The sequence below is a fragment of the Eimeria tenella genome, genomic scaffold (genome assembly GCF_000499545.2).
Source record: "Eimeria tenella Houghton genomic scaffold, Eth_scaff5, whole genome shotgun sequence".
NCBI lineage: Eukaryota > Apicomplexa > Conoidasida > Eucoccidiorida > Eimeriidae > Eimeria > Eimeria tenella.
The window spans coordinates 287,117-314,901 of NW_013543395.1; the positions used below are offsets into that span (position 1 = coordinate 287,117).

Below are 27,785 nucleotides of genomic sequence, written 5' to 3' on the forward strand. Positions count from 1 at the left end.
AGGTGTCGGTGGTATCCTAGTCTGGCCGTAGTCTCCTGATATACCTGTTTTGCTTAAGGTGTTGGGGGCGCACGATGTCCTAACATTGAGTATCCTGGGAAAATGAGGGTCGACAAGAAAATTATGTTAAATCGACGTTGAATGTGTAATCTAAATTGTACTTTATCCCGAAAGGATGGAGCGGGCCCCGTGCAGCGTCTAGTGGGCCTCCTTTGGGCCCCCCGCCCCACAAGCGCCTGGTATCTTTGCAAGACCTATGACTCATCAAACCTGCAACGTGCCCAAATTAGAAATTTGAGCTGCTTGCTAAATTTGGCCTTGCCTGCTTCAAGTAACACAGTATCGGGCTAGTCGACGTCTCAAACTGGGGAGGAGGGGACAGCACGTTACGTTCCATTTAGCAGCTTCTCCGTTACATCAGCTTCTGTTAAACTATTACCCAGTTGTTGTGTCCACTTTCTGGAAGTGCATTCCATGGCACTTTCGCGAAGCCTTCGAGCTCGGGCTGCCTCAAAAGCTGAAGGGGTCCGGGGGCGAAAGAAACGTAGGACATCATCACATGAGGGGAGGAAAATAGCTAGTTTCGAAGAGCCCGCAGATGAATGCTGTGTTTTGTCTGCGAAAGAACAAGCTGTGCAGTCAGCGCAGACCGTATCGGAGCCCAATAATGCGGCCTTTACGCCAAGCCAGGAGGAGGCACACCAGCAAGAGCGGCACTGCACGCCTCCTGTAGCGGCGGAAGAGACACTGCCAGGAGCATCAGAAGCAGCAGACGTCACATTCAGGTCTCTCGGCGTCTGTTCTTCACTCTGCTCAGTTTTACACCATCTTTCCGTCTTCGAGCCAACGCCTGTTCAGCGTTGCTCGCTGCCTTTGGGCCTCTCCGGACGCGACTTCTGCGCCATAGCACCCACAGGAACAGGGAAGACTCTTTGTTATCTGCTGCCTGTGTTACAGCGGATACAACGCGGAATGGGGCACACATTTATGTCGGTCGTTCTGTTACCGGCGCGCGAGCTAGTATCTCAAGTAGGTGAGCAGTTTGGGATTTACGGTCAGCATCTTGGTCTGAGATGGGTTGAAGTCACCGGGGGTAAAGATATGATAGTTGAGGCGGAAGTGCTTCAGCAACGGGCGCCGCATGTTGTCCTTGCCACCCCAGGACGACTCGCGGATTTGCTGCAGCGCGAAAGAGGTCTTGCAGCAGCCGAGGAGGCAACAGCAGGTGGCGCCTCTGAGGCTGACAGTGATGAAGACAGCAGCTTGCACATTATTAATGCAGCAAGCATCAACAACGGTATGGGACCAGCATTTCATATGTCGAAAGGCCCGGTTCACGAGAGGCTGCAGGCCGTCGACTGTTTGGTACTTGACGAGGCAGACAGACTATTAAGCGAGGAGTTCAGCCCCGATTTGAGCCTCCTACTTTCATCACTACCCACGTCTTCGTCAGGAAGGCAGACACTTCTACTTTCTGCTAGCATCAATGATGCGCTGCTGCAGTTGCAGCAGGAATTCGGCGATTCCCGAATGCCTCTGCTGCTGCCGGAAGCAGCAACCAGAAGCCCACCCTTGCTGCAGCACCGCTATATATTTGTTCCTAGGGATATGCGTGGAGTGTATGTTCTTCATCTGCTACAACAGGAGCCGTTTGTATCTCAGCGAGGCATCATATTTGGTGGGTCCGTGAGGAGGACACAGCAGCTAGCTACTGCGTTGCAGCAACTGGAGGTGGACTGCATTTGTATTCACTCGCTGCTACAACAGAAGCAGCGTAATGCTGCTCTCGCGGCCTTCCGCAGCCAGCACAAGCGAATTCTGGTAGCCACAGATGTGGCAGCTAGAGGGCTGGACCTCCCTAATGTAGACTTCGTGGTCAACCTGCAGCCCCCGAAGGAACCTGAGGTGTATGTACACCGCGTAGGCAGGACAGCCCGGGCGGGAAGGAAGGGAGTCGCCATTACATTTGTTGTGAGCTCAGTTGAAGTAGCTGCCGCCCATCAGAGAACCTGCAATCAGCAGGAGAAGCGGGAGAGGCTTTGGTCCTCCTGTCTCGTCGAAGAGATAATCTGTTTTTCTTGTGTGCTGCTTGTACTTTTTCTGCTGAATCCTGTGTTCAGGATCCAGCCGATGTTTCTGCGGTACATCGTGTGGAGGCGTATATTGGCCGTCGTCTTGAAGAGCAGCCGCTCCCCCCGATGGGTCTGCAATATAGAAAGATTTTGCGATGTTTTGTCTTCTTGCTTTTGAGAAAGTGACTTCATCTCGTTATGAAAGTTTGTCGTGTTGTGTGCGTAACTGTGCAAATGGCTCCGTTTTACGCATATGGCTGCTAAGGGCTTCTTCCCTTGGAGCGTTGTTTCAGTTAGATAAAGAGTGCGAAAATAGAGCCAAGAAGAAATGCACTCTGTTTATTACGTGGCCTGCTGCATGTATCTGCACAATTCTTTGTGCTTGTGTCAAACGCACCCTGTGCCTTTGCATGTAGAAATACTTAAGCATGAACTCGCGCATATTTATGCATGGCTCATCGTTATGAAGAGTTGAACAGTTTTAACGTCGGTAGGTGATCCTGAAATCTGTAGTGTCGTTAATTTGTCCTCAGGCCTTGCGCGTAATGTGCGAGACGTGTTGATTGCGGAGGCACACGCGGCCGAAAAGCTTCGGACCAGTGGCTTCGACCAGAAGGCCCAAATCTACGAAACTGCACAGAAAGAGTACAGAAGGCTCAGAAGAGAACAAAGAAATAAGGCATGAAGCGAAAATGAAAGAATGGCAAGCAATAAGCAGGATGGAGACCATTCGAGCTGCCACACTCTCCATATTTGTGTGCCGGTTGTGGCCTGTTTTTTTCCTAATACATCTCTGTCTTCAGAGTTCTTATGACAACCTTTCTATTGCTTGTGTCGTATCGCCAGCGGAGCTGTCGGCGTTACTGTTCGTAGTCGTAGCCGGATTTGCCCAGCGGTTCCCTGGTGCTCCCTAAAGAGTAATAGTGAAAACGAGCTGCTGCGTCTGTAAATAGGTTCCTAAGCTACGACCTAGCTGTATGCAGGCCCTTGTTCCTGCTGAGCGGCACAGCGGACGTTGCGACAAAGCTAGTGTGCAGTGTCAGCTCACAGACTTCCTCCTCCGGGCGTCAGAGAATTCGGGTACTTCCTCACTACGCGGGGATTGCACTCCGTGCATATTAGATATGCTGTCTCTTTCAAGCCGACAGTCATACACTTATGCGTGAAGAAAAACACAGCCTTAATCTGCGTGTTGGTCTTGAGTATAGTTTTCACAACATATTGTTTCGTCCACGAAGCCACCACAACGGTAGCGAATGCGGATTGCGTGCCATGCGGTAAGGCGCACCGCGAATATAAAATAAGTAGTAAGTCTGAGGCGGAAACTTGAGTACAATTTTCATCTCGTGTAGGTGTGGGTAAGGTGCAGTTTGAGGGGGATTACTTGGGGAAACTGCGATGGCCAGACCCAGTTTGACTGAGAGTCGCAAGGTCCAACAGCAGACACAAGCAAGCTATTTTGAAGTGTTTCACTATGGAAAACAATTTGCGTTTCGCCTTGATCAGATGCTTGTGATTAGCTGGTGGCCGGCACTCTAAGCAGTACCACTAATCAGGGAAACGGCTACAGTCCTGGTGAATGACATGCTATCCTGCTTGGAGAGTAGTGATCGACCACTAATGTTCAAATCAGCGGTTGCCCTAATTTGATAGTTCAAAGCCCTATGTGTGTTTAAAGGTGCTGAGTTTCCATAGGCACTGCAGTAGGGCAGCAGTGACAGTTTCGTCCTGTCTCTACTACAGTAGGCCATGCAGCGGCCCCAGACACTGTGCGCATGGCGTGGTAAAACAATTAGGAAGTTAGCTCATAGAGTTCATGGTAATACGGTCAAAGGGTTTAGGATTATAGGTTCAAGTAGATACTGCGAACAGGGGCCAGTTCTACTGCTGAGTGGGATTCCTTGGACTCTTTAACTGACAGGTCTGCCTCGTGATGAATGCATTACGGTTGTTGAGTGAGTGGTAAGAAGTGCACCGAAATTAGAGAGTTGCTGACGAGACACCTAGGAGTAAAGGTGGGGTTGGTTCACTACAACTGGATCACAACAACTGCTCTAGCTGCCTCTAGAGACACTATATAAGCTTTTGCAAGAACAACAATACTGGCGAGGGCCGGATGCACACATGCACTTACGCAACACTGAAGAGTAGATTGCGAGCGCAACTTACACCCTCGAAGTGCGTGAGGGCTAGAAAGAACTACGCCATGAGGAACGGATCAAGTCTAGACAAGGAAGGCACCTCCGAGGTGCCTAGAAAGCAGTGTCAGAGTACAGAAGACTTGAGAAGAGCACAGCAGAGCTGACTAACCCATATCTCAGGTAGCTGCAGAACGCGAGTTGTTATCTCCGCAGCAGCATCTCACTTTCGGGGTCGTGGACGTAGCATAGCACCGAAAATTAACAATGCCACAAAAGAGCTCTTACATTTCCATAGTGCCAAATGCTAAAAGCACAGTCGGGCTTTCGTTTTGATATTACCACGGTACGGACCATTTCCAACGCGATACGGCATCCTTCAGCCTGGGGTTGCCTTAAACCTTCAGCAACAGGCCCGTTTCGCATGGCTGCTATTCCTATAATTCGATAGTGTGTTTTTTAAAGGCGGTTAAAAGCAAAGGCAACTCTTTCCAGAGCACCCGCCTGATCCGAATAATTCGATTACATCACCGTGCAGCTCACTTCCTGACTGTATTATCCTGATTGCTTTTCACAGAAAACGAGAGCCCAAAACAATGGATTTGAGCTGCCGCTGAGTAGCAGCTAACCCATGCCCAATTGCAGCTCACAAAAATCCTTCTCTAAAAGCTATTTTATTAACTATCGAAATTGCATGTGTTAGGCAAGACGCATTTTTCCTGAGCCACGATCAAACTCATGTAGTACAAAGAAGTATTTTGTTAAAGTGCATTTAAGAAGTTCTTTTATTTTGGTTTGGAGATAAGCGGAATCGAACAGCTAACTTTTTCTTCTCAAAATGCTTCAGCCTGCAAAGCTCTCTAGGATACTTGCTACTGCTGCGAAGATCGGCTCTAGAGACCAACTTGCTCTGCGAACGGGTGTCCAGCGGGGAATTTCCTCGTGAGATCTATATCTTATTGGCCACCTCATGGGACTCAATTGCCTAAAGCACTACAATGTGTAGTGCAGGGGCACTCCAATAAGGCTTGCTGGTGACCGTAAGAAGATAGCCACCGGGCAACCTACAAGAGGTCAACGCCATGGACTAGGACAGGACCTTCTTACTAGTATCGAAGTAAGGCAATTTAGCAGCAAATTAGCATGTATACACTAGACGTGTATGTGAATACCTGGAGATTCGGGCTGGCGATAGTGCCGGCACCGCTGCAGGCCTCCTATAGTGCACAAGCATTACAGTAGGGCTTGCTGGTGACCGTAAGAAGATAGCTAGCTAACGACCTATAAGAGGTCGTAACACTGAAAGAGGACAGGAGCCTCTTACTAGGATCAAAGTAAGGCAATTTGTCTGCGAATTAACATGCATACGGTAGAGTTGCCTGGAAATGCGTGGAGACTGGGGCCGGCGATAGCGCCGGCACCAGTGCAGGCCTCCTCCCCACAGGGCCTAGGAGGCGAGAACCCCGAGTGCGGGGGATTTTCAAGATAACAGATTTTGAAAAACTAAAAATAACTTTATTTCGTTTTATTTGGGCTACTGTTTCAAGGAAGTGCGCCGAAATTAGACTGTTATCATAGGCCCCTACTCGACGGGGTAGGTAGCAGCGTAGTCGCAGCAGTACGTGTAGTGCCAGGCACTACAGTTGACCTTCGTCGCCACCCCTCGAGGCTTAGTAACGCGAAAGGGCATGAATAATATAGAATGTTTTAAGGTATAAGGCACCATTGGATATTAGGAAATCATAAAAGGGAATAGTGTGCTCGCTAGCCAGCACCGGGTATGGGGCTGGATGCTCGGTTGGTGCCGTGACTCAGGCACTGACCCTCAGCGAGGGTCAACAGTCAGTTCTATTATTTTGGGTTTTTCTAACCTCTCAATAATATGAACTGAGTTGTATATGGCCATTTAGGGTATACAGCAGTAGTTGGCGAGAATCATGGATTGTAGATAGTAGATGCAGAGTGTGCACTTAGTCAGACTAGCCCAGGGACCATACGTAGTAACAGTGTAGGCCAGCTGTTCACTACATTTGGGGGCTGTTCCGGGAAATAAAATTAACATAAATTGAGAAAATTATCGAGCTTGCTTTAAAGGGGAAGAACCTTTCCTTCTTTCTCGCAAAATCCGAAGTGACCTCCGCACCTAAGGAACACGGGATGGACATGCACCTACGCAACGGAAAAGTGGTACAACCTCCACCAGAAACGAACGCAGGAATGCCGAATATAGTTGTATCAAGTAAAGAAACCGCGGGGCACCCTATTGAGTCGAAACGAACAGAACCCGGTCGCGACATCAGCCAGCCCATCGCAGGGGTAGGCCGACCGATACCGAGAAATCGGACCGCGACGTTGGAGGACGCAAGGAACCCGAAATGAATCAAGCTAGGATGGAACCGGGAATGGCCGAGTTCTTTCGGCAATTCGCCTCTCAGATGGCACTGGGGTTAGTGCATACGTCCCAGAGGTCCATTGGGTTCGAGGACGGCAAGAACATGAGGAATTTCCTCGACCTTGTGGAGTTAGAATTCATTGAACGAGGGCTGGAAGAGCGGCAGTGGGGAGAAGAACTCAAAAGATATCTGACGGGCGACGCCGGGTTACTGCTTGTATCTGCGTCGCACGGGAGTACCCCTGACTGATTGGGAGCAACTGAGACAGCGATTCTGTGCGCGATTCTGTAACATAACAAAGGAACGGATGAAAGTCATGATAGCGGAGAATGTATGGCGGGGTGATCACCACGCATACTCTGCGCGTTTTGCGACTATCGTGGCCCAAGGGGTATCGATAGCACCAGACCTGTTGGTGGGTTACTATTCGGCCAACCTGCCGGTAGAAATATACCGAGAGATGACTCAAGGGGGAACAAGGAAATTCGCGGACTGGCAGGAAGCAGCCGCAGCACTGGCTACCACGGCGGCACCGTGGAGGGATTCATGCGAAGACCGCCTCCGATTCCAGCGGGACTTAGAGGATGCCAAGCGTAGATGGGCTAACGGAGGACGAGAGCCGGGTCTACAACGCGAACGAGAGAGCAGGGGAAACAGACGGAATGACACTACGGACTCACGCTGTTACGCGTGCAGCGGAAGGGGACATGTGAGCAGGGACTGTCCGCTCCGCAATGGAGCGACGCGACGGATTGGGGAAACGTGCTCCAGGTGTGGGGGCCTGGATCACTACGCTAGAGACTGTCCCACGTCGGCTCGACCCAGAGCAGAGCCCGTCAGGCAGCGCAGACAGCAGCCAATGCGGCCCAATTTTGACCAATCGGGGCATTTAAACGGACGAGCCTAGCCGTTAAGGGAGACGAGCGTGCTAGGCGGTCTATGAGGGGTAAGGGTGCGATGTGCGCAGTAGCGTCAGGGCCTAACTCCATTCCAGTCTCCCCAGATTGGGGCAAGAGGTTGCTTAGTCGGGAGGAGCAGGAGCGTGCCGAGGGTCCGGACATGGGGGAGATCCAGCAACCCTCGGCAGACCAGTCCCACGCCGGGACTACGTTGCTAATTGAGGAAGGGTCTAGGCGTAAACGGGACCACAGCGGCGGGCTAAACGACGCCGCAGCTGAAGGGGACCGTACGCAGGAGATGAGCACTAAAGAATCACAGTGGTGGCGCGAGCAGAGGACGCAGAAAGACACCACTTCCAAGGGGACTCTGTATAGTGTGGGTGTGACCGCCGTATTAAGAGTCGAAGTGACCGGCAGCCAGTACGAAGCTCTTCTAGATACCGGCGCCTCAAGGAGCTTCATTAGCCCAGGGGCGGTAGAACGCCTACAGCTGAAAGCGTGGAAGCTGCCTGAGGGGCTACCCGTTTAGCCGGCGACTTCTTAGTCGGGCCTGTGCCATATGACCTAGTGGTGGGGCTTGATTGGCTGACTAATCATAGGGTAGCGTGGTATTTCCAGTCTGATAAGCTACGTACGTATGTGAATGGCCAGTGGTGCGATATACCTGTTGTTCGCGCCAACGATGTCACACAACGGAATGGCAGTACTCAAGGGACGCGTCAGCGGACCCCCGCGGAGCACGCATACGATATACTGGCTAAGCAGGTAGCAGACATGACAAGGGAGGAGGCTACGGCACTTCTACGCCCGCCCTCCAAGAGGTACAAGACACCCTCAAAGGGCAAACGGAAGGCAGTGGTCGCTGCTCTGATACAGCAGGCTACGGAGAGCACAGCCTGCATACGACACCCACTTCAATGGCTCTACGCTATACTAGCTCTTCCCGCGATGAAGTCGAACGTGGCTCTGCGTCTAGTGGAGGAGTGGCAAGGAGCTTTATGTTGTGCAGTGGTCGAAACCTCACCTCCCAACCCCCACCAGCAGTGTCTTAAGGCTCTACCCGTTTCCGCGCTTCCCGACGAAGAGGAGACATCCCCTTGGCGAACGGCCAAACTCGAGTACTCGCAATTCGATACGTGGCTAACTTCCGTGGAGGCGCAGGCAACTCCCCGTGCGATACTGGATGTGTTGTGTGCTCACCGTGCGGTCTTTCCGGATAAACTTCCTACAGGGCTGCCACCGAAGCGCCCCCATTATCACCGTATCCTCCTCGTGCCAGGGAAGCTCCCTACGAAGTCGGCAATCTACCGCATGACCCCCGAACAGCTTCAATTTCACAAGCAGGAGATAGCTAAACTGTCTGCTAATGGGTGGATTGGCCCCACTTACTCTCCTATCATCGCACCTACGATTATGGTAGATAAGCGTAGCGATGGGACGGGCGAGCGTAAGATGCGTATGGTTGTCAATTACCGGGAGCTGAACGCTCTTACGATTGCGCCTGATTTTCCCCTACCACCTATTCAAACGATTCTTGAGATGCTAGGGGGTGCCCAATACTTTTATACCCTTGACCTCGAGTCAGGATTCCACCAGATAAGGATGGCTAAGGAGGACAGGTGGAAGACCGCTTTCCGTTCTGTTATGGGGCTATTCGAGTATAAGGTCATGCCCTTTGGCGTCGAGGGCGCGCCCGCTACCTTTCAGGCCAATATCAATGCCTACCTCCAGCCTTTATTAGGTCAGGGAGTCATCGCGTACCTCGGTGATGTCCTCATTTACAGCCCCGACCTTCCCAGCCACGTTACCCTCCTCCACCAAGTGCTACGTATTTTCCTCGATCAGCAATTTTACCCAAAGTTCTCTAAGTGCAAGTTTGCGAAGCGGGAGCTTACCTACCTGGGCTATACAGTCAGCGCGGAGGGCATAAAACCCGCAGCAGACAAGATTCAAGTCATCAAGGCGTGGCCCGAGGTGTTGGAGAACGAGACGCAAATCCGTCAGTTCCTAGGCACCGTTAATTATTGTCGCATGTTCATGGGCCCGGATTTTGCTAGGGTCGCCCGCCCGCTCGTCGATCTCACACGCAAAGGTGCCCCTTTCCAGTGGACAGACGCCCATACTCAGGCGGTACGCCACCTCAAGCAGCGTTTGATTGATTACACCACCCTACAGATTCCTGACACCACGAAACCCTTTGAGCTATACACGGATGCTTCTGGCTATGCAATTGGCGCGGTCCTCGAACAGGCCGGTCAGCCAATAGGGTTCCTCGGTCAGGCCATGACCCCCACGCAGCAGAAATACTCGATCTATGACCACGAGCTTTTGGGCTTAGTGTCTGCACTCGACAAGTGGGCACACTTACTGCGACCTACCAAGGTCACGGCACACACCGACCACCAAGCCCTTACACACTTACAGCAGCTCAAGGCGTCGAATCCTCTCCGCGGCCGCACTGCCCGGTGGCTCGATTTTCTGGCTGAGTTCCCCGACCTCACTATTACATACTTGCCGGGTGCACGTAATCAAGTAGCGGACGCACTGTCTCGTCTCCCTTGTCACTCTGCCCCCTGCCCTCCACCCTCCCACATCGACCCCCCTGCGGCCCCTTCTGGGTCCCTTGCAGTTGTCGGGCCAGCGACTGACCCGCCCCAACCATCGCACAAGACCCGGGGAACAAGACCCGGGGAACAGATCCTGACTACCGGAAACTTGCCGGCCTCCGCCGACGTTCCTCCCGGAAACGCACTCCGTCACCGCCGGTTCCACCCCCGACCCCTACGCTCAAACCCGCTCCCGAATCTCCAACGCCGGCAGACCCGACATCTACGCCCAGTTCTCCCGTCCTCGACTGGCCGGCAGCGTATTCTAAGTGCCCTGTGTTCAGCGAGTCTTATAACGCTGCCTCTACCAAGCCGGGTGAAGTTGTTCAACTGGAGTTCCAACATCGTCGTCATACCTTCCGTTTTGTTCTGCCCTACTTACATATCTGCATTAATGGTCTCTGGCTCATTTGCGTGCCTCAATTTCCAGAGTTCCTCACTCACGTCCTGTACACGCACCATGATCACGTCACCGCCGGGCATCGAGACCAAAAGAAGACCTACAAGGCCCTCAGCAAGCATTACTATTGGCCTGGCATGCGTACTTACACCAACGCGTGCGCGACACTGCACGCAGTGTCGCGCATCCAAATCCCTCAATCAGAAACCCGCCGGCCTCTTACAGCAGCTGCTTGTCCCCTCGCGCCGGTGGAGCCATGTTAGCCTAGATTTCGTCACTGACTTACCCCTCACTACCACTGGGCACGACGCCATCCTGGTCGTTGTTGATTCTCTCAGCAAGGTGGCTCACTTTATTCCGGCCAAGAAGTCCCACTCAGCCGCTGACACTGTAGAGCTCCTTGCTGACCGTCTCATCCGCTACCACGGCTTCCCCGACGTCCTTGTTTCCGACAGGGATCCTCGTTTCCAATCGGAAGTGCGGTCGCAATTGTGCTCACGTTTCAATATTGCCCGGGCGATGTCTTCTTCTTACCACCCGCAAACGGATGGCCAGACCGAGCGAGTTAACCGCACCCTTGAACAGATGCTACGCACGTACATCCAGGCAGATGAGACGGAGTGGGAAGGCCTGCTGCCTGCCTTGGAGCTAGCGTATAACACCACCAGTCATTCCTCTACTGAGCTTTCCCCTTTCGAAATCATGATTGGGGAGAATCCCTTAACCGCAGCGGACCTAGACATTGTTGGTGCTTTGGCTCCTACGCTCACTCCCCCTATGACTAAACTCTTCCGGCAGTTCTGCGATCGCGCACGGAGCCACATCCTCCAGGCAAAGTGGCGTCAGAAATACTACGCTGACGCCCGCCGCAGGGCTGTGGAATATAAGGTGGGCGACCAAGTCTGGCTTAGTGGCAAACACTTACCTGCTCTTAACCATTGTTCTAAGTTTGAACCTAAATACCGTGGGCCCTTCACAGTGACCGAACGCATTGGCACGGTCGCTTACCGTCTTGACTTGCCCCCCGCATACGAGGGACACAATGTTTTTCATGTTTCACAATTGGTCCCACATCATCCCCGCGATCCCGCTTTAGTTCCACACGAAGCTCCAATGGGCTGGCCACTAGCGCGCGATGACGCCGGCAACCCTACGGACCAGTATCTTGTCGACTATATCCTGGACCAAAAAGGGACTGGAGAGGAGGCGCACTATCTTGTTAAGTGGCGGGGTGTTCTCGAGGAAGAGGCCACATGGGAACCCGCACATCATTTGGCAAGGTGTCCCGCCTTACTTCGGGTGTGTCGGCGCCTCCAGCGCAAACGCCACCCATCCTGACGACGTTCTTCTGTCAGGATGGACTGGAGAGTTAGTAACGCGAAAGGGCATGAATAATATAGAATATTTTAAGGTATAAGGCACCATTGGATATTAGGAAATCATAAAAGGGAATAGTGTGCTCGCTAGCCAGCACCGGGTATGGGGCTGGATGCGAGGTTGGTGCCGTGACTCAGGCACCGACTCTCAGCGAGGGTCAACAGTCAGTTCTATTATTTTGGGTTTTTCTTACCTCTCAATAATATGAACTCAGTTGTATATGGCCATTTAGGGTATACAGCAGTAGTTGGCGAGAATCATGAATTTTAGATAGTACATGCAGAGTGTACACTTAGTCAGACTAGCCCGACTAGCCCAGGGACCATACATAGTAACAGTGTAGGCCAGCTGTTCACTACAGTACGTGCTGTGCACGACACCTCCTCCCCACAGGGCCAAGGAGGCAAGAACCCTGAGGGGGAGATTTTCAAGAAAATAGATTTTGGAAATCTAGAAATAACTACATTTTATGATATTTGGACTGTTATTTCAAGGAGACGTGGCGAAGGTAGAAGGTTGTCATAGGCCCCTACTCGTCGGAAAGGTACATGCGCAGTCGCAGCAGTAGGCGCTGTGCACTACACAATGTGGCCTGATACGTTCAGTTTGATAAGCTACGAAAATGGCTCAGTGGTTGATGGTGCGATCCACCAGTCAGAAGAACGTAAGAGGAAAAGGGCAGGACAAACAAGCACAGAAATTGCAAGCCCTGACTCCAGCTTAGCCGGCCCAACAAGTATCCCACGTGGCTGCAGCAGAGGCGGCGACGTTCCCCAGCTCCCCTCCCAAACACTACAAAGCATACCATAAATCCAAGGCCAGGTGCTTTACAGAGGAGCTACTGCTCGATGCTCAGGCAAATGCAACTGAGCTACCTAGTGTCATATAAGTACTCAGCGGGAGTGAACGCGATGTAGAGTCTTACGACCAAGGGTGAGCATTGTGTTATGTGGGTGCGACGGGTACTTCGTGTTGAGCTCGCAGGGAGTCCTTGTGGGGCCCTCTTGGACACTGGGGCTTCGAAAAGTTCATGTCCTAAAACAGTCGAACGACTGCACCTGAAGGTGCGGAGACTTCCAGAAGAGCATGGGTTCACCGTAGCTACAGGTGAACAACTACGCATTGATCGGGTTGTGACGAGATTGACGATGTGATGCGGATATGCACGTTTTTCCGGGGACTTTTTAGTGAGACCCGTTCCCTATGACTTAGTCTTGGGTTTGGATTGGCTGACGGAACACAAGGTGGCCTGGTATTTTCAGTCCGACAAACTCCGAACCTATGTGAATGGCCAGTGGTGCGAGTTACCGGTCGTTCAGACTGGTGAAGCAAAGCTGCAAGATGGCAGTACCACCGTAGTCTACCCAAGGACTCCGGCAGAGCAAGCGTATGAGATATTGGCCAAACAAGTGGCGGGTATGTCAGCCGAGGAGGCCGCTCTATTCCTACGCCCGCCTCCAAGGAGGTATAAGTCCCACGCGAAGACTAAGGGGAAGGCGCGGATAACATCGCTCGTTCGTCAGGCGGCGGCTGACACAAAGAATCTCAGGGCTCCATTGCACGGTTTGCATCTCATACTGGCTTTGCCCGAAGCCGGTTCGGCGGTGCCCCTAAGGTTCTCGGGTCACTGGCAAGGCGCGTTTTGCTGCGCGTTAATTGGGAATCAACCCACTTCCTCCGGCTGGAGTAGTCCTTTGGCCTCCACCGCCTTGACGGCAGCGGAGTTTGAAGAGGAGTCTCCTTGGCCTATGGCAAAACTCGAGCACACTCTGTTCAACGAACGGACAAATTCGACAGAGGCGCAGGATATTCCACGTAAGACTATCCAGGTGTTGCAGGAGTATCCAGCGCTCTTTCCCGATAACTTACCTAAGAGATTACCGCCGAAACGCCCTCATGATCACATATCCTACTTGTGCGTGGAAAACTTCCAGCGAAATCTGCAATATACCGTAAGACCCCAGATCAGCATACATTCCACAAACAGGAGATAGCTAAATTATCGGACAATGGTTGGATTGGACTGACCTATTCGTCTATTTGCTCTCGCACGATCATGGTAGAGAAACGTGATGATGGCTCCGGCGAGAGGAAGATGCGTATGGTTGCTAATTATCGGGCTCTAAATTCCCTTACTTTTCCACTACCTCCCATTCAGACCATTCTGGAGATGCTGGGAGGCGCCAAGTATTTTTCCACTTTCGACCTTGGAGCAGGATTTCATCAAATAAGTATGGCTGCGGAAGACCGGTGGAAGATGGCTTTCCTGTCTGTTCTCGGACCATTCGAGTACCGAGTAATGCCCTTTGGCCTTAAGGGTGCTCTCGCTACGTTCCAGGCCAATATTAATGCCTATCTACAACATTTATTGGGACAGGGAGTTATTGCGTACCTAGATGATGTGCTTATCTATAGTCCCGATCTCTGTGGGCACGTTTCTCTCCTGCGCCAGGTCCTAAGTATTTTTCTCAGATATCAGTTCTACCCAAAATTCCGCAAATGCAAGTTTGCAAGGCAAACAATTACATATTTGGGTTATACCATTTCTGCTGCGGAGATCAAACCTACAGAAGACAAAATCGATGCCATCCGGCATTGGCCAGAGACGCAGGAGAACGAAACGCAGGTGCTTCAGTTCCTCAGCACCATAAATTACTGTCGCATGTTCATGGGACCGGACTATGCAGACGTCGCCCGGCCGCTGTTTAATCTTACGCGTAAAGACGTTAATTTCAAATGGACAGACCTTCACACGCAAGCGGTGCGGCAGCCCAAACAGCGCGTACTCGACTTCACTACACTACAAGTCTCTGACACCACAAAACCCTTCGAGTTATACACAGACGCCTCTAGTTATGCGATTGGAGCAGTTGTGGAACAAGACGGCAAGCCCATTGGCTTCCTCAGCCAAGTCATGAACCCCACACAACAGAGATACTCGATGTACGATTAGGAACTCTTAGCGTTGGTTACGGCACTGGACAAGTGGTCACACTTGCTCCGCGTTTCCAAGGTAACGGCTTACACTGATCATCAAGCTCTCACCCATCTCCAACAACTCCAAGCATCGAAGCCTCTGCGCGGACGCACCGCCCGGTGGACGCACCGCCCTGTGGTTAGACTTCCTGGCCGAGTTGCCGGATTTGCACATCACTTATGTTCAAGGAGTGCGCAGTCAAGTGGCTGATGCCTTGTATCGCTTTCCCGGTCTTCCTAACACCTGCTCGCACGACACACCATCGACACCATTGATGCACGCAGTAGGACAAGCGCGCGCGGCTCCTGGCTCTCATGGTCGGCCTGACAACTACAGGGAGCTCGCCGGAATTCGTTCGCGACGACCCAGACGACGCAGCCTGCCGCCCACACCTTCACCTGCGCCGCCGGAACCCAATCCAGAGGCGGGACATCCTACACTCACAACGAAGACACCTTTTGACCCTCCTGATGTGCGCCAATGGCCGCAAGCTTACGTGAAGTGTCCCGTTTTTCGCGTTCCCCACAAAGCCGGAACAAACCAACCAGGAGAAGCTGTGCAAATAGAGTTTCGTAATCGCCAATTCACCTATCGCTACGTGCAGTCTTACCTGCACATCTGCGTCCATGGACTGTGTCGCATCTGCGTTCCACAATTCCTTGAGTTCCTTACTCAAGTTCTGCATTCACATCACATCACGACCATGTCACAGCTGGCCATCGAAGCCAGAAAAAGACCTTTGCGCCTCTCAGCAAGCATTATTAATGGCCAGGAATGCGCGCCTAACTACTGCTTATGTTGAATCACGCACTCACTGTCGAGCGTCAAAGTCCCTTAACCAGAAACCTGCAGGCCTTCTTCAACAGTAACTCATCCCTTCTTGTCGGTGGGCGCACGTGAATCTTGACTTTATCACAGAGCTTCCTCTTACGGCGACAGGGCACGACTCGATTTTCGTGATGGTCGACGCCCTCAGCAAGATGGCTCATTTCATTCCTGCAAAGAAGTCATTCAGCAGACACCGTGGAGCTCCTCGGAGGCTGTCTTACCCGCCATCACGGTTTTCCACAGGTGGTCATACCGGACCACGATCCGCGCTTCCAGTCGGATCTGTGGAACCAACTCTGTAGCCGCTTTAACATCAAACAGTGCATGTCCTCGTCCTACCATCCCCAAATCGACGGTCAAACTGAGCGGGTTAACCGCACACTCGAGCAGATGCTTCGTTCCTACATCCAATCTGACGAACGCGAGTGGGAGCGTTTGCTTCTGGCCTTGGAACTTGCTTACAACACGACAAGTCATTCATCCACCGAGCTCTCTCCCTTCGAGGTCATGATTAGCGATAATTTGTTGATATCATAGGCGCGTTAGCTCCTACGCTCACTCCTCCTATGACTAAGCTTTTCCGGCAGGTCTGCGACAGAGCACAAAGTCACATCCTGACGGCAAAATGGCAGCAGAAGTACTACGCAGACACAAAGCGACGAGCAGTGGAGTATGCAGTGGGAGACAAGGTCTGGCTCAGTAGCAATCACCTACCGCCTTTCAACAGTTGCCCTAAGTTCGAGCCCCGTTACCGCGGACCCTTTGAAATAATCGGACGCATAGGGACCGTCGCTTACCGTCTCGCTCTGCCTCCCACCTACGAATGCCACGAAGGTTTCCACGTTTCGCAGCTAGTTTCCCACCTGTAGTGCGCAGGCACTACAATGGGGCTTGCTGGTGACCTATTGAGGATAGCTAACTGATGACCTATAAGCGGTTAAGAGGTTGAGACGCGGATTGAGCCCTGTAACCTCTTACTAGTGAAATAGAGATGCAGTTTATAACAAATGAACATGTATAAACTAAAAATGCCTGCGAATGCTTTAAGATTGGGGCTGCCGACAACGCCAGCATCGGCGCGCATCACATCCTCACCGAACCAGCGGAGCAAGAACGATAAGAAACATCAGATATGAGAAATATGGGTTGGAAAATTTGAAACAAAACGAACTTTTTAATAAATTAGTAGATATTACGTTACAGATGCGTCAGTAGTAGAGAAGATTTCACTGGTCAGCAGAGTTCAGGGTTTTGCAGCAACGTAGACGCTGTTGAGTGCGCAGAGTACTACACAACCTTCCCCGACCTCCCGATTTGGTTCTCCCGGAAGCCAACGCCTCCTGGCCTCCTATCCGCAGTGCAGGAGGCAATCCAACAGAGGAATATGAAGCCGATTATATTGTGGACCAACGCGGCTCGGGAGATGCAGCCCAGTACCTCGTGAAGTCGCACGGGACCCTTGAAGATCAAGCCACATGGGAGCCCGCTCACCACCTTACAGGCTGCCCGGCTTTGCTTCGCGCTTGGCGCCGCCGCCAACGAAGACGTTTCCAGGCTCAAAACAATCTTGGTCCTTGCAAGGCGTAGAGGTTTGGGTCCGTCACCTTCCGCCGCCTGCATGACGGGCAACTTCGACGAGGAGGGGTGAGGGAGCGCTGCGCACCGCATGCGCTCACAGCGTTAGCTTCAGAAGATAATAGAGATTGAAAAGGCAAAAATAATGTATTTGGGTAGGTCTGTTCAGTCCCGCAAGGGGAGAAGTTGTAGTGCACACGCACTACAATCGGGTTTGCTGGTGACCTATAGAAGATAACTGGCTAGCGACCGATAAGAGGTCGTAACACTGAAGGAGGACAGGACCATCTTACTAGGGTCGAAGTAAGGGAATTTGCCTGCGAATTAACATGCATACGCTAGAGGTGCCTGTAAATACTTGGAGACAGGGCCTGGCGATAGAGGCCTCCTCTGTAGGGTCAGCGCCTACTGCTGCGACTACGCTGCTACCTGCCCCCTTGAGTAGGGGCCTATGATCGGCACCTAACGTTGGCACATTTCCTTGAAACAGTACCCCATATATAACGAAATGCAGTTATTCTTAGTTTTCCCAAAATCTGTTGTCTTCAAATCCGCGCCACTCGGGGTGCTCGCCTCCTAGGCCCTGTGGGGAGGAGGCCTGCACTGGTGCCGGCGCTATCGCCAGCCCCAGTCTCCACGCATTTCCAGGCAACTCTAGCGTATGTATCTTAATTCGCAGACAAATTGCCTTACTTTGATCCTGGTAGGAGGGTCCTGTCCTCCTCCAGTGTTGCGACCCCTTGTAGGTCGCTAGCTAGCTATCTTCCTACGGTCAGCAGCAAGCCCTATTGTAGTGCCTGTGCACTACACACTACATCCTCCTCACAGGCCCTATGAGGCGAGAACCCCGAGTGGAGGGGATCTTCAAGATAACTGTATTTCGTTATATTTGGGTTGCTGTTTCAAAGAAATGCGCCGAAGTTAGAGGCTGAGAATAGGCCCCTGCTCGAGGGGACAGGTAGCAGCGTACTCGCAGCAGTAGATGCAGTGCACTACAACTGAGGCATAGTTCCGATCCTCCCCTCCGCCTCCACCACTGTTGCTCCTCGGCTCCACCTGGGCCTCGCAATATAGTTAGTCAGTCCTTAAGCTTTACGGTGGCCCCTTTTGTTAGGAAACGAACACCTGGGCAGCTTGAGTGAAGGGTTAGCCAAGTAGTACGCACACGAACCGCCACAGGCATGCCATCCCTCAACCAACGATCTTCCCAAACTTAGCCAAGGGCTCTTCTTGGTTCCCTTATCTTGGATTAGCTACAATCTGCCGAATACAGGCCACGCACCCAATGGTGCAGAAGCATAGGAGTTTTCCACACCTTACTTCTGCCCAGCTGTTCATGCCGGCGCCCGTAGCCTTTAGCTACGCTCAGTGCACGAAAGCAGGAGGGCATTTTTTGTATAAGCGTTTCCGTATCTTGCTTCCGCAGTATCGCTGGCCCAGAACCTTTGGTAAACAGCATCTCTATTACATTGGGGACAGATTTAACTTTGCGGCCTCTTGCGTCTGGCAGCGTCTTTATTGTTGATTGACGCCATGGTGTGGCACTCGACATAAAGGATGCTGCGCACTTGCTGCAACTATCGATTTAACCCGGAAACTCCGCAGCTTGGTCCATTTGTTGAGGGGCTTCTGCTTCTTGTTGTCCTAATCCCCCGCTGTGCAGCGGGATGTGTCGGGATGGGCGACTCTGGGTAACGTTAGCTGTGGGGTGTCATTCACCGTGAGAGCACTTTGCCCCACAGTTATAGTTTCCAACCTTAGGAGGGTTGCTTGCACGGACGTACTTTCAACAGTGCTCATATTGGCCATGACTTTGCTACATCCAGCTTGCAGGAAATACAGAGGGTAGTACTACAACGAGGGTTGTAGTTTAGGGTTGAGTGCCAGATCAAATATAACGGGAACGAAGTAGTGCGAACGAAGTCATTTGTAGAGTTTAGGGCATCATACTCTAGACTTGATCCCCCCACCAGGTGTTACAGAAAACTATTTTCCGCACAAGCTATAATTAAAAACTTTTACCGTAGGCTGCTTACGAGTACACATGGGGTTGGGCAGCACGACGCGGCGAAAGGAAAAGTATCGGAACAGGATATCAGTGGAAATTCACTACCATGAGGTATAGGCAACCCGCGGCTCTTTGGATTACCATTATTTCCCAGATTTTGTTCCCCAAGCATTGAGCACCAACCTGCACAGCATTCAGCTCCAAGCTACCCACATTGACGCACGCATTTAACAGAACTGCTGCGTCAGCGTCCGATTTCGAGAAACCCCAGCGTATGAAGCACCGTTCCATACTCCAACGTGCCTGATGGTCTGCTTTGTGGGCCAGGTAGTAATGTAGTCGCAGCAGTACACGCTGTGCACTACATATGAGGGCTGTTCTGGGACTGAATTTTTTTTCTTTCCGGGCTTGACAGTAGAAACACTTTGTCTAAATGATTCACACCCAGATATCTTAGGATGGTAAGGAATGCATCTCCGCAACGGGCGTGTAGGAGGTGCCTGGTGTACACTCAACTGAGCTATGGAACTGGCAACTGAACCTAATGTACCGTTGCTTCTGATCATGTAGAAGGCCATTTCAATGGCTAGAAAGACGCACGATCAGATAGTCTCCCTGCCAAGAAGGTCTACATCACTGAGTCTACAGCACTGGGAAGAGCCCTCACTTACTTGTCAGCTAGGCTAAGAGTGCATCGGCTGTATAAATCACGTTCTGTTCATCTAAGGCGCTTAGGCATTGAAATGTTCTTGGGAACCTCAGATATCCACGTTATTCTTGAGGGCAGCCGAAGCAGAACTCTGGATGTGGATCAGAATCGAAGTTGATCTTCACGCTGCATGCGCTGGCGAACCTCATCCCAGCCCCATTGGAGTGCTGTTACGTTATAGACAACTTGTATAAAGGTATGAGCTGTTTTTGCTTTTCATGTTATGGCTGTTCCTGTACTGGTTGCAGTCGTACTGTATTGGCCAGCAGGTCGTAGCCTGAACCGGCACCTACAGTGCCGTGCAACTACCATGTGTCAAACTTCTGCAATTCATTGATTCTCTATCTGATTCTTCTATGATACATTTTTGCGCCCTAGTGAATTAAAAATCGGTCCTAAGTGCGTTATACCGCTGGACTGTAGTGCGGCACCCCGGTGTGGGGTTGCCTCCAGATGTGGACAGGGACAAACGCTCCTCGCTCGGCGGAAATGTGGGAGCAGGTAGCACCCAGAGCAGAAGTGAAGCGCGCAGATCGTCTCCAGGGGAGGAAAGTTGTCGTCTTGCTTGAAGATGCGTAAGCCACGCCCGAAGACCTCAGACTACGTGAGCTCCTGGGTGTGGCCCCTTTACAGAAAACAGGCTAGCCTATGTATCATTTACGGTGTGTTTCAGTGTCTTGGATCTGGCTAAGGGACGGGAAGGGTCTCTTCAACTACTTGAAGGCTTCCAACACCGGAAGTTGCTGCAGCAAGAAAACAGGAGTATCGCAGTGAGCCTGCGGGTAGTCCAAGTAGTCTGCTCGGAGCTTGTCTTGCAGTGTGACTTTGCACTACTGTGGCATCAAGAGGAGGGCGCGGATAGGGAGCCAGTATCTAGGCATTTTCACTGCGCAGAGCAAAGGGCTTCTGCACCTGTAGAAAGACACGGTAACTCCGGGTTCTTGGTGTTCTTTCCTGCGCTGTGGTGTTGTGAAGGATGTAAGGCCAGACATAACGCACCAGTGCCTTATAGCCTTGCAGGAGTCGCCCTTGAACAAAGTAAGCCGGAGAGAGGCGCTCTTGATACTTCAGTCACCTAGCTTGTGAGCCCTTGAGTGCCATGTTCTTGAAAAGACTACGCAGCACCAGCGTTTAACGGCACTGCGATGCTCTTGTGGTTGATGTTGCCAAGACTTAGTTGGTTCGTGTTATGTTACAGGCAGGTCGTCTTTGCGTGTTCATCCGAACTCAAAGTGGGCAGCTTATTGAAGTCCATCCGCAACTCAGGGTTCCACCAACATACGACGAATTCAGAAAGCTTATGAGTATGCCTGAATAGTTCTCTTAAATTTGCAACTGTTTGCGGGTGCATCTCGAGTTCGTTGTACTTGCCCGCCGGAAGAGTGAAAATACGGTCTTCTGACCCTTAACAAACGGCTGTGGTAGCCGCGGGGGACTTTGTATTGTTTGCACTAAGTGTGGAGTTTTTGTGAACCTCAGTTAATCTGTTGCACACTCGGCGGATACGTGCTGTGGAAAAGAATGTGACGCTTATGCAAGTAAGCCACCAAGCGACGCAGACTGCAATCTGACGTTTGTAATCGATAGAGCCAGTGGCTAAGTTGAGCAGCACTTCCTACGACACAACTCTACTGCAGACACAGGGGGCTCTGTTTTTGCTGCAACAGGTAACAAAAAATGACGCAAATCTCTTTCTGCCGGTGGGCAGCAGGAAAATTGGTGAGTGACAGTGGTCTATCGCCGCACCGCTTCTCCGCGATGCGGACAGATTTCTGAAGAGGAGTCATCGTTTTAGGGCTCTTGCTATCAACGTGGAGACACATGTATATACCTTTTGGGCGTTTTAATGAGCAGTCATTTTAAAGTTGCGAGCAACAGCAAGCTCCAAATCATTGCTTTGACATTTGTATTCCGCCCGCGCAGCCCTCTCCACTCAAGGCCGTCCGGTAGATCTCGGTGATTTTGTACAACAATTTCAAGATACAAAGAACCCAGTTTTGTTTCTTGTTGGTGCTGTTGCCCACGCAAACCCCAGTGAGCTAATAAGAACGTTCTCACTGGGACGGCGCCACAGCTTGCTTGGAGTATTTCTGGTCCATTGTGGGGTAGTGAGCCGGAAGTTTCTGGCGGCTCCGATCTTGCGTGTACCCGCAGCCACCAACAGCGAGCTGGCAGAGGAGTGCATTTCCATTGCCCCCTGTGGATTGAGTGCAGCAGTAAGCTCGACATGTATTTCCCTTCTTTTGAGCTACTCGTCAGGTTATCAAATCGGTGGTGGTCCTTGCAACAGCATTTGCGGAACTATCTATTGAACAAGGCGCCGTAAAACTATCCACAAAGCGCTCTTCTTGCCGTGCTCCGTGATATTTTGGCTATGTATAGGCGTAGAAATGTGCCAGAAAAGGCCTGAAATCTGATATACAGAGCTGTCCTCCTACTTTGCTACGTGCGGTGTCCCAGGTTTGCTGCAGCAGCATCTGTGCAGAGTTCGAGAACTTGTGGAATATCTACTAATTCAACAAACCACGCGCCGTGCCACATCAGCAGGCACTCGCTGCGGACGCTCTCCAAAAGTAGCCGTTATCGAGGCACTCTGCTGAAGGCTAGAGCCCGCCTAGGCAAACAACTAGAGCTGCCGCTTACAGCATCATTACTGACGCTTCTCCTCCGCTGAGGAGCAGCGTGTAGCTCTGTCCAGACACCGCGGCACTACGACATTATTTCGATACTTCGATAGTCTGTAAAATTTGCTGCACGCATCAGTTCTTATTTGAAACTGTCCAAAGAGCCTACTGTCGATGCGTCGGCTTTTGAAGTCCCGATGCAGACGCAGGATTGCAGTTTTGCGTGCTAGCATTACCGCCCCATGATGCACTAAAACGTCCCCTAGTCCGCCAAAAAGCAGACCTTTGGGGGGGGAGTTAAACTGGCAAGGATGCTCTCTCGGTGCCACTCAAAGAGCCGCTGTCCACCCCCTGTAACGATAACGCTACCTTGAACCAAATAAGTTCTTCACCCGCACCTACGTTCTTCACCCACACCTAGTTCAGAAGTGGTGCATCTGAGAGATCTATGCTGCGGCAGATGGGGCATGCATTTTCGTTGTGCTCAGCTCCGATGTCGCACCCACAACGCTTGCTGACATACATGCTCGTCTCATCCACTGCTGTCATGTCACAAGGGGTGATAGTGCGCGCTTTTCGTCCTTTCTGTGCGGATCCATAGTCGGGCTCGGACACTTTACGCATGGGGCGGGATGTCTCCATCGTGGCTTCACTCGCGATGTCTTCGGCGGGCACCTGCTTCTCCTTTTCCGCGGGTTCCGCTTCTTCAGGTTGCTCAGCAGCTTCCTCTGCTGCTGGCTGCTCGACGGGCGCAGCTGCGCTGGCCTGCTCTTGAGCTCTCCTTTCTTCTTCGGCCCTTCTCTCTTCCTCCTCTCTCTGGCGACGTGCTTCCTCTTCAGCCCTTCGAGCCTGTTCCTCTGCTTCAGCGGCTGCTGCTGCTGCAGCAGCCGCTTCAGCCTCAGCTTTAGCCCTAGCCTCTTCCTCGCGCGCTCTGGCTTCCGCTGCTTCGGCCTCGGCCCTTGCCGCCTCCGCCTTGGCACGCTCCTCGGCTTCCCGAGCAGCGGCCTCAGCGGCTGCTTTTTCCTCGGCTTCTTTTCGAGCCTTTTCTTCCAGCTCCTTAGGATCAGCCCTTTTGGGCTGTTTCGCCTTGTTTTTGCCACAAGCAGCACCCATTTTTTGAAAGTAAGGTGTGTGAAAAAGGTAGAGGTGCCTTGGGTGCACGTGCTCCAAGCGACCTACCGCTAGAGCAGCAGGAAGGAATAAGTTGGGGAGCGACAATCAAGAAATGCTACAATAGTTACTTGTATGTGCAAAATGTACAGCTTAGGGCGGATGCAAGATCTGCGAACGAACCACGAGTCAGTCGATGCAGCACCCAGCGGCCCGTCAGAAACCGCCACGCAATGAGCGGTGAAGAATTAGGTTGAGGGGGTGGTACAAATGACAAAAAAGGGAACCAACACCTCACCTTCAAAGTTTCCGGTGACGAAATTTAGAACAAATGGATTCTAAGCAACAAGATGCACCCTGAGCACGAAGCAGCCGTCTCGATGCGGCGGCTTGCAGTGGTCAGGCTTTACCGACAGCTGTCGGCTGCGTTGCAACCATGGACCACCCGAGCGCACACGCCGGCCAGCTAGTGACGCCCTTCCACGCGAGCACATGACCAGCGGACTCAATTAGATCAGATATATTTTGTCAAAATATCGGCACTGTTGTAACGAAATTCTGCGATGCGCAACGACCCGAGCCAACTCGCACTCGATCCAAGTGCAGTTCGCTTGCTGCGTGGTCCAACTCCACTTGCCCGCCACAAACAATAGTAAAGTAAGCCTCATTTAATAAAGTTCTTTGCAGAATCACATGAATCTTTCGAAATTCCCGTCCACTTTCTCATTCTACAGCCTCTGGTGCACCGTAAAGATTCTGCAGCTAGCTGCGCTGGCGCTTGCAGTACCGACTGACTGCCATATAAGCAGCTTCAGAAAAAAGCAGTTCAACAACTCATTTCTGCAACTCAGAAGGATACAAAACACAAGAATTTTGGATGGCCCTTCTGTCAGTAGTTATGTAGCCACGTAGGGCTACCAAGCACTGCATCTGTACCTAAAAACAGGTCAACAGTTCACCGTCATCTGCATCTACCTGATTATGTTGCCATTCACTGGGCGATTGAGAATGCTTTTCGACGACCAACAGACAGAAAGCTGGCTCCCATACAAACGGCACCGGCAGGCCTGAGCCGCCACTTGCTTCTGGAAGTGCCACCGGGTCCCACATGCCTCGTACATAAAATCGCACCACAATTACGGCCCTGCAAATCATTTAAGCAAAACTCCAGATAGGTACACAATGCAGAAAACGGTCAGCTTAGGTCCTTTTCTTATTCCGAACAACGACGGCAAAGCGGCAGCTGCGTCCTTCGCAAGCTTCTATAATTGAGTGGTAAAAACAACAGCGGCGACGTCAATGAGCAACTGCAAGTCACTCCTATTACTTCAATTCTCCTTGTAATTGTTTTCCAGGTGAATATTCGTGATCCCTTCCGTGTCTCAGTGCCCACTGTATTTTGCCATGCGGTCAGGCTAGGTTGCCTTTGGTCCTATGGTTAATCACTGTTGAATGTTCGTGCTCCACAGACACATAAAGTTTTGTCGCGTTGTTCGTTCCAGACCCAATTGGAAACTAATCGACACAGATGAGTTTTTGCTGTAAAAAGGTGAGCTTGTTGCTCCGACCGAGAGTTGGATAGGCATCATAGCTGCAAGGCTACCCTTGATGCAGAAGAAAACAATGACTTTCGTATTTGAATTTACCCCAGTGTCCTATTCTTTCCTAGTCGAAGTCAGTTCGTGATGTACTGTGTTGGGGGAGAGCATACCGTGCGTAGGCCTTCTGAATTGCCATAAGTGTTAGGAAGCTGTTTACTGTCGTCAGTCCACACCTTTCCAACGTTTTCATTGCTATCAGCAGTGAAACAGCAGGCTATCGCTCTGCAATATACCTTCCTCAGTCGCTCAAAGTCAGGTGCTCACAAGCCTCAGCTTTCTTGTGGAAGGAGAGAAGTGTATCTTTCATCTGTGCTCACTTATTTGCTCTATTTCGAGAATAAAGCGTGATTTTCTCGGTTAGTCAAGCACAGTTTGTCCCTCTCTTGCCGTATTTTAGAGAAAAAGAACCATCCTCGCTAGATTTTACTTTCGTGTTTAAGGTGGGCATGAGACTATTAGGTTGTTGATGGCACCAAGCCTACCTTCCTTGGGGATCTGTTGCTTTTGGTGATGAAGTCCCCCTGTTATGGCAGCATTGATTAAGATTTCGTGCAGCGTGCAGCTGTGTTCAGACACCGCGTCACTACGACATTACTTCGATAGTCTGTAAAGCTTGCGGACTTGCAGTCTTGCGCAAACCAAGAGAATCGCTCCAGATCCATGCTGCAAAAATATTGAGCATCCCTTATGCGTACGATCGCATTTTCGCCAGCTTCACGAGGTGGTTTGTAGCTCATTCTAAGATCAGTACTTGGCCACAAGCATTAGGTGATCAGGCTCTCAAGTGCATTCTCTTTCAAAGTTGAGTGAGGGTAATCCCTGATTCCATAAAGCAGAACAATCGACGACGCGATTTGGACGCTTTTGGGGTCCAAATTTTCTCGAATTTCACTTCCTTCTGCTCGTGCACGCGCCGTGGCCTATCTAGGCTTCAGCCTTCGGAAGTGACCATTAGTCTGTGTGTTAAATTGATAGCACTGCCAGCGCCACGCTGCATTCAGTGGCTCCAAGCTGGCACGAGCGTGCGGCCGGCAAGTTGGGAGGCGATGCGCTTGTTCCGCTCATTATGGACTTCATTTCCTGCGAAAGGAGCAGCCAGTCTTAGTTGTGTGTCATTTTTAGAATCATCCCTGTATCACACGTTCGCTTGAGGCTTCAAAGGCACTCCTGCGCACATCTTGTTACGCTAGTGTTGCGTTTCATATTGTCCTTGCAAATTGAGAGCAGCAACGAAGTATGGTAAACGAAAAGACGTCTGTTGTAGGCATGATGCCCTCCAGTAAGAAGCGGAGGAAATAATATCATGCTTTTGGCTTAGCTGAAAAGCCTTAGGACTTTAAGTTCAAGCTCCGCAAAGCTCTGCTTCTTAACCAGGGGTGTACTTCAGAGCGCAGCAGGAATCGACAACAATTAGGATGCATATGTAGACGAATGATGTGTTTTCTTTAGAGCTGTTGGATTCAAGCAATGGCCAGTCTGCACTGTGTGTGATCTCAGCAACGCGAATAAGACACACACGCTCCGAAGCTGCTAGTATATATCTCTTCTGTTCTATACGAAGGCTGAATCATCGATGCAAGCGGAAGAAAGTTCCGCTACCAGCTAAGCCTGTGATGCTGCCTTAGAAAGTTAGAGTTGCACAGTCACAGAATCACAGGAGTTCTTGGCAGTTTTATATCAACTAAACTAGACGACTGGAATGCATCGCAGGATTGGAGTACCTGTGAAGTTAGTATCTGGTATTGTGAATATGATGCCATCCTTGGATGCCACTCGCAGAGGCTGAAGATGCGCTGCAACAAAGAGACCCTGTTCCGATAAAGTCTTTTTGTCCAATTAAAGCTGTGTGGCAGTCATAGGCCACGTACAACTGACCCTCCGCCCTTGTCTCATTGCGTCAAATCGTCTTCATGTGGAAGGTGTGAGATACAACAAATGCTGCAGCGCAGGTTCTCAGAGGATGGATGATAAAGGCCGGCTTGCTGGTATTCATAAATCCTCATATAGTAAGCCTTAGTGTCTCACAATGTCGTAAAGCTTACTCACACGTTGTTGTTGTGTAATCGCTCCTCCAGTGACGCCCCGTGAGTGGGGAATGAAGATTGTTCTCAACAAGGCGCCTATGCATAGCTTGTCTACCAGTTAATCTGTATGCTTCCCAAATATCAAGCTTGCTTTCTGCTCTGATAAGGCCTCACCAAAGGCCCCATGCATTTACAGCGTTGTTCTCACCTTGTTATTTGTTTGAAAGGCTGTACTGCAGAGAGAGCACTCTCCAGAGGGAGATGCGTCATCCCCTATGAGCGTAAGAGGACCTGCGACGAAAGCCGTAGTTTCTCTTATTTTGTGGAAGGCAGAAAAGATGCAGACCTGAAGCTCTTGCAACAAAATCCCAGTGTGCTAGTGGCGCGCGCATTTAACGCAAGCCAGTAGAGTAAGAGTAAGCCTCCATGAATATCAGTGCAGTT

General features: G+C 51.2%; 4 protein-coding genes across 4 annotated transcripts; 2 read left to right on the forward strand and 2 right to left on the reverse strand.

Moving 5' to 3' along the window:
• Positions 1-474: 474 nt before the first annotated feature.
• On the forward strand, positions 475-2,757 carry ETH_00010990 (ATP-dependent RNA helicase, putative; the record flags this gene model as incomplete). Its single annotated transcript, XM_013377317.1, has 3 exons — positions 475-1,971; positions 2,121-2,202; positions 2,606-2,757. 3 exons carry the CDS (start codon positions 475-477, stop codon positions 2,755-2,757), a joined length of 1,731 nt encoding a protein of 576 aa, XP_013232771.1.
• Positions 2,758-15,098: 12,341 nt separating this feature from the next.
• Positions 15,099-16,167, reverse strand: ETH_00011015 (uncharacterized protein; the record flags this gene model as incomplete). Its single annotated transcript, XM_013377318.1, has 4 exons — positions 15,099-15,296; positions 15,473-15,541; positions 15,759-15,858; positions 15,944-16,167. 4 exons carry the CDS (start codon positions 16,165-16,167, stop codon positions 15,099-15,101), a joined length of 591 nt encoding a protein of 196 aa, XP_013232772.1.
• Positions 16,168-20,435: 4,268 nt separating this feature from the next.
• Positions 20,436-21,709, forward strand: ETH_00011020 (nucleolar essential protein 1, putative; the record flags this gene model as incomplete). Its single annotated transcript, XM_013377319.1, has 6 exons — positions 20,436-20,557; positions 20,656-20,752; positions 20,958-21,020; positions 21,181-21,286; positions 21,462-21,520; positions 21,650-21,709. The coding sequence occupies 6 exons, from the start codon at positions 20,436-20,438 to the stop codon at positions 21,707-21,709; spliced, it is 507 nt and encodes a 168-aa protein (XP_013232773.1).
• Positions 21,710-23,023: 1,314 nt separating this feature from the next.
• ETH_00011025 (uncharacterized protein) lies at positions 23,024-23,719 on the reverse strand (the record flags this gene model as incomplete). The annotated part of the gene is made up of 1 exon (XM_013377320.1): positions 23,024-23,719. One exon carries the CDS (start codon positions 23,717-23,719, stop codon positions 23,024-23,026), a length of 696 nt encoding a protein of 231 aa, XP_013232774.1.
• Positions 23,720-27,785: the final 4,066 nt, after the last annotated feature.